Below are 9,566 nucleotides of genomic sequence, written 5' to 3'. Positions count from 1 at the left end.
TTATTCATAAATTTTGGTAATTTTATGTCAAATAAGTTTTTTTAAAAAATATTGTATTATGAATGACCACATTATGTTAAAAAATAAAAAAAAGATAAAAATTTGATCCAATTCTTTTTGTATAATTTTTAAATATTTATTCAAATATAATCGTAAAAATTTGAATCAAATAAATAAATTATTTATTAAATTAATATTTTTTTAATATTTATAAAAATATTATATTTATTAATTATTTTTATCGTATTTTTATAACATCTTTTATGTTTTATGTTTTTTGAGATACTGAATTAGTAATTAAATGAAAAAAAAAAAAACAAAGTTTGCAATCAGTAACCCACTAACCCTAAACCCACTCTCCCTCTCCCGCTCCCTCTCCCTCGCCCTCTCCCATAGTCTTACACATCAGAGAAGACAGACTAGCCCTAGCAGCCACTCACCCCCACCTTCTCCATCGCCGAACCACTCGCCTCGGCCAGAGGGTGCCGTTGCCGCCCGCGTTGTCACGGAACCCTCACGTCGCCGCCGGATTATCCTCACCCATACCAAGCTCCCACTTCTCCCCTCGGCGTCGCTCACGTCCGTTCTCTTCTCGCCGGCGCGCCTCAGCTCCGTCCCGGCGTCTCTCCTCCGTCGCGGTCCTCTTCTCGGCGTCGCACACGTTCGTTCTCTCCGCGGCGTCTCTCTCTCTCCGAGCTCACTCTCTCTCACCGTCGCGAACGTCGCTCACCTCGCCGGATCGGTCTCTGCTCGCGAACGCCGGTCACCTACCTTCCTCGCCGTCTCTCTGGTAAGCACTCCTCCACTGCTTTTTGATTGTTGTTCTTGTTCTGAGTTAATTATTGTTGATTATTGATAATTTTCTGAGTTAATTTTGTTAATATTCTGAGCTAATTATTGTTGATTGTTGTTCATTTTTCTTGGTTAATTTTGTTTTGAGTTAACAGGGGTTGATTGTTGTTTTGGTTCTGAGTTAATTGTTGTTAGTTTTCTGAGTTGATTTTGTTGATTGCTGATGTAATTATATGGATTCTGAGTTAGTGTTCAATACTAGAATGTTGTAATTTTGCGTTCTGATGCTGTATGTATTGTACTAATGTTCTGATTCTGAGTTAAAATTTCTTAGTTGTTGGCTTCTTGTTGATTGTTGGCTTGCTCTGATTCTGATTCTGAGTTGTTGGCTTGTTCCGAAGCAACTGGTAAACAAACGTTGTGCTTGTTTGGGGCCATTAAAAAGTTGATAAAAAAACTATCTTTTTTGATGAAAAATATTTTATTTTTTTTAGGTGTTTGGTAAATTTGTAGAAGTAAAAGTAAAAATACTAGAAAAAGTAAAAAAATATTTTTTTTGAGAAGCTACAATTTATATCTTTAAAAGATTTTTTTTTTCTTTAAAACAATGTTTCTCACGTAGTAAATAAACAAAAAACTACTTTCATATGGATATACCTAAAGATAATTGATAAATGAAAAGATATTTTTGCATGAGTTATCCAAACATAAAATTACTTTCTCTTTTTTATAAGATCTTTTGAAAAAAGATAACTTGAAAAAAAAAAATATTTTCAGAAGCTCACAAGCCCATTGTCCGTCTCTCATCTCCTGTCCCTTCCCCTTCCCCTTTCCCTTCCTCATTGACACAGTGGCACGCTCTCTCTCTCTCTCTCTAGCATCCCCAACAACAGCCGCAGCAGCAACAAAGAGATTGTTCTCTTTTTCTTAACAACACCCAATTTTTATTTCAAATATCGAATACTCACCGAACACTTTGCATCTCACTCTTTATCTCCATCTTTTTATGTTTTTTGTCCATCTTTTCCAACCCGATTAATTCCCTTCCCAAAAACCACTGACTTTTCCTCAGATGCCCTTCTAAACCTTTGGGGACACCTCTCTGTGGACTTGGGAGGTACCCTTCTTGGATTACTGCCTTTTCATTTTTTTATTTTATTTATTTATTTATCTTTGGAAGCTGTATATTGATATTGGTGATCGATAATTAATTTAGCACATGCTATGAATGTATGACAACATGCTCCTTCTTTTCTAGAGGCACTTTCTTTAATTCTCGATCTGATGCTTTGAGCTTGTGCATCTCTTGCATTATTTGCCTTTCTACTAAGCTTCAATTTGGATAAGCTTCTTCTTCACCAGCACCGCTATATATGATATGCATACTAGTTTAACTTACCCTATATTACGTTTTGTTTTTTGTTTTTTTTGTTTTTGTTTTGCTTTATCTTGTTTTTTGTTTTTTTTTGCTTGCTCCAGCTCCACTGAGATTTTCAAACAGCTCAGTTCTTATTGGAAAGGATTCTGTCTATGCCTTAACTGTTTTTGTTGGAATTGTCATTGAACTGTAGGATTGGATTGGATCAGGCTTGCATTCTTTCTTGAACCTAGGTTACTGGCCTTCCAAGTAAGGCTTTTGATCCTTTGGAGATTCTTGTTTTGAATCTTCCTCCTTGGCTTCCTGATAGTAAGTCAGGTATATTTCTTTTTTACTTTTTGCGCGTGCTGTATATGTATATATCATACGATCATGTTTAAGGAAAGAGGAACTAGATTTCTGTTTGTTTTTGCTGGTTGAGTACATTGTTTAGTTTGGATTGTAGGAACTGATGGGGAAGAAAATCAGAAGAAAGAACCGAGCTTCTGCTAAGGAGAAGGCAGTTGCTATGCAGTCTCCGAAGAAAGCTTTAGAGTCTCCCAACCCAACTGTTGAGTCTGTTGATGAGGGGATCTCTGCTGCAAAAGAAACAAGTTCTTGTCCTCATCTTGTAAAGGGTATTAATTTAAATACACTATCTAGCAAGATTGAATCCTCTGCATCAGTAAGGTGTGAAGATTGCAGAGAAGGTGCTGCTGATAGGAGAGGTGGAAAAGGAAAAGGGAAAGGTAATAAACAAGGGAAGAAGAAAAGTGGCACACCAGCAGATTCAAAATCCGAGTCCAAGGCTATATGGGTTTGTTTGGAGTGTGGTCAATATACCTGTGGAGGTGTGGGGCTACCAACAACCCCTCATTGCCATGTTGTCAGGCATGTGAGGCAACATCGGCATCCCTTAGTGGTTCATTATGAAAAGCCTCAGTTGTGTTGGTGTTTTCAGTGCAATATGCTTATTCAAGCTGATAAAATAGAAGAGAATGAAGAAACAGGCCGTGTTCTATCTGATGTAGTGAAATTGTTGAAAGGGAGATCATCGCAGAAATCATCAGCGGATAATAAGGACGTTGGTATTGATGGCAGTGTTACTTCAGAAATTAAATCAGGAGTGATTGTCAGAAATGATTTATATGGGCATGGTGGCTATGTAGTTCGAGGCATGATTAATCTTGGGAATACTTGTTTCTTCAATTCCATCATGCAAAATTTGCTAGCTATGGATAGATTGCGGGACAACTTTCTGAATTTGGATTCTCCTTTTGGACCATTGGTTAGTTCCTTGAAGAAACTGTTCACTGAAACAAATCCAGAATCAGGATTGAAAACCACTATAAATCCTAGATCATTTTTTGGTTGTGTGTGCTCCAAGTCTCCCCAATTTCGAGGATATCAGCAGCATGACAGTCATGAATTGCTCCGTTGTTTATTGGATGGGTTGAGTACTGAAGAGCAAGCTGCAAGGAAACAAAATGGTTCGCCCAAGAGAGATGGCACCCCTGCAAATACTTTAGTTGATGATTTATTTGGGGGTCAGATATCTAGTACTGTACGGTGCATTGAATGTGGAAATTCCTCAACTGTTTACGAGCCTTTTTTAGATCTTTCACTGCCTGTTCCAACTAAGAAACCCCCTCCTCGGAAAGCACAACAAGCAATTCGAGCCAAAAAGGCAAAACTTCCACCAAAAAAAGGTGGAAAGACCCGAGTCAAAGTTAACAGGGATGATGATCCAATAGCTGGTCAAAGTATATCAAACCAATCATCTGTCCATGAGTCAACCTCCCCTGCTCAGTCCAATGTGTCGGTTGCGGGAGAGGTGGCAGTCCCTTCTGATTGTGGTGATTCTACAGTATTGGTTTCAAAGGAAATAAGCAATGTTGCTAAAGAGCTGTCTTCACCGAATTTGGTTGCTGTTGGAGAGTCTCAAGATATGCAAGTGCTTGACAATGATGCAAATAAGATGTCAGCTTCATCAGATGATCTTGCATGGTTGGATTATGTGGAAGCTGAAGCTGACAATGTCACCGAGGAATGTGAGTTTCTTTCACCGAAAGAGGGCGATCAGGATACTGATAGCAAGAATGAACCTTTAAATGAATTGCCGGTAGGGGTTAGCTGTGAACGTTATGGTCCAGAGTGTTCCCCTAAGGAGGATCAAGACCAAAGACCGTATTCTTCAACAAATGGGTGGGAAGACGAGGTTCCACTACAAGTTCAAGGTTCAGAAGTGCTGTTACTTCCTTATAAAGAAGAAAGTTCCTCTGCTTGTGAAATTATTGGAAGGGATGGTGAGGCTTCCTGTTCGAATTTGGGCCATGGTCAAGAAGAATTAGCATTCGAAGGCTTTGGTGATTTATTCAATGAACCTGAAGTTTTTGCTGGTCCTGCTCCTAGGCCTTCATCTAATGAGGTTACAGAAGCTGTTTTTAACAGTGAGTCTGATCCAGATGAAGTCGATGATACAGATTCTCCAGTTTCGGTAGAGAGTTGCTTGGCACATTTTATAAAACCTGAGCTTCTCTCAGATGAAAATGGTTGGAACTGTGAGAACTGTTCGAAAATTGTCCAACGTAAAAAAGTTGAAGCAAAAAAGAAGGCAAATTCTGTATTGGATGGAATTGAGATTGGATGTCGTGTTGAACCATTGGATGCTGCTTACTCTTTTTCTATTGAAGTCAGAAGCCTTGATAATGGGAATATTACAGATACCAAAAATACAGAAAGTTCAGTTTTACATATTAATCATGGAACAGTGCTTGAAAATGGTCAATCAAATGGATTGAGTTCAAATGTTGATGAAAAGGATCACAGAACTTTGAAGATGAAAGATACACTTAATGAGGAACTTCAGTCTTCGGGATGTCATAATTCTTCCAATGCAGAAAGTTGTAATCATTCAGCTGCTGATTCTAGTGTTATCGTGGATAACACTGAAAATGTTGAAAGCAGAGATCCTCAGATGTCAGGTCAGGATGATGATGACTCAGAAGAATGCAGTGAGGAAGAGGCTGACGTGAAAAGTTTGAAGGTGAAAAGGGATGCTACTAAAAGGGTCCTCATTCATAAAGCTCCGCCTGTCTTGACAATTCATTTGAAGAGATTCAGCCAAGATGCCCGAGGTCGCTTAAGCAAGTTAAATGGACATGTCAATTTCAGAGAAAGAATGGATCTCAGACCATATGTGGATCCTAGGTACTTTGCTGTAACTTTGCTAGATGCTGTTTGAATTTTTATTATTTAATGAATGCCTGTTACCTGTAGCAGTTTGCTGTCATTAGATATTTATAAAACTATCTCCAGTGATTTGGTTTTTCTCTTACAAAATGCAAAGGATTCTTCAAGTTTTAAATTGGATAATAAGAAATATTTGAACATAAGTCAAAATCATTGCATGCATTTTTTATTGTAGGTTTGGTTTCTATATAGTTGTTTAAATTTTTTACTTTTTATATACTTTATTGATCCTCTGGCATTTAACACTCAATTCCCAACGGTTGTTTAAACAGATTCGTAGCTGAAGAGAATTATGAATACCATTTGGTTGGTGTAGTGGAGCACTCGGGATCTATGAGAGGGGGTCACTATGTTGCATATGTGAGAGGGGGCCAGAGGAACAGAGGGAAGGCTGATAACAATGAGAATGAGAGTTCCACTTGGTATCATGCCAGTGATGCATATGTACGTGAAGTGTCTCTCGATGAAGTTCTTCGATGCGAGGCATACATTCTGTTCTATGAAAAAAATTGAGGGACACCATCTACTTTCCAGGTACTTTTACTTGAGGTAGAAATACAAGTTTACTAAATTGAGTGAGAGAGAGAGAGAGAGAGAGAGAGAGAGAGAGAAGAGAGAGAGAGAGAGAGAGATTCTTGCAGGCGAGTGTCAAAGCAATTTACCTTACTCATTGTGATACCATTTTTTGAGCATGTACCGAGATCTTGAATGTACAATGCAATTTCATACAATCAAAAATCATTTTTTCCCTTCCCTTTCCGATCTTAGGTATTTTTCTTTGTTTAAACTCGTGGGATGGGATTAATTATCTATTATGCACTTTTGTTCATTGCAAAATTTGTCAGTCAGGAGTATTAGTGATTGTTCTATTAGCCTAGAAGAAAATTGTCTCTCATGGTTTAATTCTCGTATAAAATTAGAATTGAGCTTTTAGAGTGGCAACTTTTTAATTCCTATAATCTAGATATTCTGCATTGTGCTTCTAATATGAACTGTGAAATATTTCTTCTTTTGACTTTTTATTTTTTATTAACAGGGAGTTTGTTAGACTTAATACAGAGAGTAACATATGACAATTGAGACTCACTAGGGATTTGCCTGGGATATTTCATTTGAATGAGTACTTTCATTTTTGTATTTCTTTCGATATCCTTGCTTTTATAAGGGTAATGGTACCTTTCAAGGTTGTTTGTGAGTTGGGGTTAGGGAAGGGCGGGGAGGAGAGGAAGCTATGTATTGTAAAGGTTCACAACTTAACACTACATGCCTTCACATCGCCTCCTTTCCCTCCAACTGACAAACAGTTACCTAATTATGCGTTTTAGCAGAATTTAAAAAAATTTAATAATCTGAGTTAGTGTAGCACATGGCTATGTTTTAACCTCAAAGATCTAATATGTATAGTTACTATTTTATAGGGGTATTGGAGAAACCTCTTCTTATATTTGCTTTTGTAATTATAGGTCTTCTTGAGCCTTCAATTTGAATAAATTCATTTATCACTTATCAGTTAGTGAAATTCAGGTCTCTTTTCAATGGGAAATACTTTATTTAGCATATATTCTTTGTTTCTTATCCCCTCCAACTTCCATGTGTTCCAACAAAGTTTTGGTGCATGCCATCGCTTCTTTGCAGCACTACTGTATCCACAAAGTATATTATTTTTCACCATTGCCAATTTATGTGCATGTAGGATTGTCGCTTTCCTCCTCTATAGCAATATTGTGGGAACTCTTGTTGATTATTTAAAATGTGTAGTATAAATTGTACAATTTTATTCGTAAGTTAACATAATTCTTGCAAAGTCCCTTGTGAATGCTGCTTCTATCCAATGTGAGTTCATGTTTTTTGCATGTGCTTAAAGGCTTATTCCTTTGGATAAAATGATACATGGCAAGTGATATTATGCCTGGAGCCACATACATGGTTCCAAATGAAACTGCACATAAACCAGAAATTTGGTTCTCTTTGGACCATATGAGACCATACGAGTGTAGAAACCTAAACTGGATATGGATGGTTTTGGCTTAACTCTGCCGCCACCGCCACCTCTGATGGCGACAACAGTGTTTGGATCCATCCGCGTCTTCCTCCTCCACGCTACTGCTTAAGGCACCACCTGTTGCAAAGCCAAAGAGGGGTTGTCAGCAGTGGTTTTGCGCAAACACTGATCCTCCTTGTGAGAGGGAAAGAAGAAACCCTGTTGCATCTGTGCTGTTGTATCTACTGCATGCATCCGCACCAAGGGTTTGAGATGTCATCCATGCTTGATTTTGGTTTGGTGAGGTTTTCTGTGTTGCCAGTCATGTCTATCGCATCCGCAGATGGAACTGTGATTGTTTTGTATCTTTTTATATTTTGGAATTCTGATTTTCTTTAGCTGCTGCCTGCTGCTTTTACATCTGTTGCAGTGTTGCATCAGTTTGTTGGTGAAGGATTTGTTGGGGGCATGATCGTTTTGCACCAACGTTCCTGCACAAACATACCAATGACTAGCTGATAAGTGATAAGTATATAAATCCAACAGTTATTAAGTAATAATATTTGCTCTTTTATAATTTAACCCCAAATTTTTTATTTTTATTTTTATTTTTAATAATAACATATTGGCCCAATTGTAATACAAAATCAATTTTGGGCGGCAGATTCTAATCGAATGAGTTCTGGAAGATGGGGAAGAGAAGACTGCAGCATATCATACTCCTTTTCTGTAACTCTGATTAATTATTTTTTTCCCTTTTTCTTTCTTTTGGCATGATGTGTGTTATTTTGGAATACAATAGTGTATTGATTATAAGTTCTTGTCAATAATATAAGTGTTCGAATTACCAAAAAAAAAAAATGTGTTTGCCATCAGTAACACTTCCGTTTGGAGAAAAGGTTTGTCCTCTACATGTATCTAGGCTGAAGTCCGAATCCTTCTTCCTAATTGTGTTCCCAGTATCTTTGGTTATGTTGGTTTCTGAAAACAGGACAAGATAAAACATAGTATTTTTGGTTACGTTTGTTTCTGAAAACAGGACAAGATAAAATATTAAGAATAAGACATAAATGATAGAGACATAGAATTTAGTATTTTTGTATTTTTTTGGTGATAAATTAAAATAAATTATGAAAATTTAATTTTTTATTTTTTTTTATTCAAAAAATTTGAGAAGAAAAATATAATAAAAATATAATTATAAAAAATTAATAAAAATAATAAAAAAATAAAAATAAGTTATCTTTTTTTTAGTGTTTTTATATTTTTCCAGTTAAGATAAATATAAAATACATTAATTTAGGATTTTATATAATGTCTATGTTCATGTTTTATTTGTCAAATATGACTGTATTCTTGTATCAGTGTCCTATCCCGATGGTAAACAAACGCAACCTTTCAGAACTTCCAATGAGTTCATAGTATGAATTGTATAATAATTAAGAAGCAAATTAAAGGCACCATTGTTTGTGTGCAAGACACACTAAACAATATACAAAATTAAATTTTTTTGCGACTGTATCAAATTATTTTGCTGCACTGTTTTGTCAAGGGAAAGGAAGAAAAAGTGTGGAACTGTAAATTAATTTTGTATTACAATTGAGTCAATATAATATTAAAAATAATTAAAAAAATCTGGAGTTAAATTATAAAAGAGTAAATATTATCACTTAATAATGGTTGGATTTATATACTGATCATCTAGTCTAGTTATTGATTTGGTTGTGCATTAACATTGGTGCAAAACGATCAAGCACTAACGAGTCCTCCACCTAGTTTGTTGAGTTTTTCTTTTCGTCCCTCAAAGGTTACACTAATAGCTAGAACGGCGCTTTTAACTCTTGTTAGTAGAAGACCAGTTTTCTCCAGTACTATTTTGGGTGGAGTTCCTCAACTGAGCACAATTCGTAACGGGTAGTGAACCAACAAAAAAAAAAAAAAAAAAAAACAAAGATGGATAATGGGAAGAAATTATCATGAAGAATGGGAATTTCAGAGTAGTTTAGGGAATAAAAAATACTTCAAATAGAGATCCAAAGAGGAGAGAATTTGACTTTTATTTCATATCTCACATAATAACCTGCATTTGAACATAATAATAATAATGTATATTCGCTAATTACTAATACTCTTATGATTAAGCTTTCCTCTACGATTTGGGTTAATTGTATCAATATGTGTTAC

At 36.2% G+C, this 9,566-nt stretch overlaps 1 protein-coding gene across 5 annotated transcripts; it reads left to right on the top strand.

Annotated features, from left to right (window-relative positions):
- Positions 1-344: 344 nt before the first annotated feature.
- On the top strand, positions 345-8,454 carry LOC130966711 (ubiquitin carboxyl-terminal hydrolase 2). 5 transcript variants are annotated; one of them, XR_009081297.1, is made up of 6 exons: positions 345-790; positions 2,364-2,488; positions 2,616-5,359; positions 5,674-5,935; positions 6,438-7,935; positions 8,047-8,454. XR_009081297.1 is itself a non-coding variant. In XM_057891545.1 (5 exons), the coding sequence occupies exons 3-4, from the start codon at positions 2,622-2,624 to the stop codon at positions 5,912-5,914; spliced, it is 2,979 nt and encodes a 992-aa protein (XP_057747528.1). In that variant the 5' UTR covers positions 345-790; positions 2,364-2,488; positions 2,616-2,621; the 3' UTR covers positions 5,915-5,935; positions 7,266-8,454. The 5 variants fall into 5 exon arrangements, 4 of the variants coding, with proteins under 4 accessions (XP_057747528.1, XP_057747519.1, XP_057747514.1 ...); XM_057891545.1 differs by having other exon boundaries at positions 7,266-8,454; XM_057891536.1 differs by having other exon boundaries at positions 6,438-8,454.
- The last annotated feature ends 1,112 nt before the right edge of the window (positions 8,455-9,566 follow it).

This window comes from Arachis stenosperma, chromosome 1 (assembly GCF_014773155.1).
Source record: "Arachis stenosperma cultivar V10309 chromosome 1, arast.V10309.gnm1.PFL2, whole genome shotgun sequence".
Classification (NCBI taxonomy): Eukaryota; Viridiplantae; Streptophyta; class Magnoliopsida; order Fabales; family Fabaceae; genus Arachis; species Arachis stenosperma.
This window is presented reverse-complemented; position numbering and strand designations above follow the sequence as displayed.

Excerpts from the sequence above, each read along its gene's own strand:
- LOC130966711 (XM_057891545.1), top strand. The coding sequence starts at position 2,622 with ATGGGGAAGAAAATCAGAAGAAAGAACCGAGCTTCTGCTAAGGAGAAG. Across the intron at positions 5,360-5,673 it reads AGACCATATGTGGATCCTAG|ATTCGTAGCTGAAGAGAATT; the intron begins GTACTTTGCTGT and ends TTGTTTAAACAG.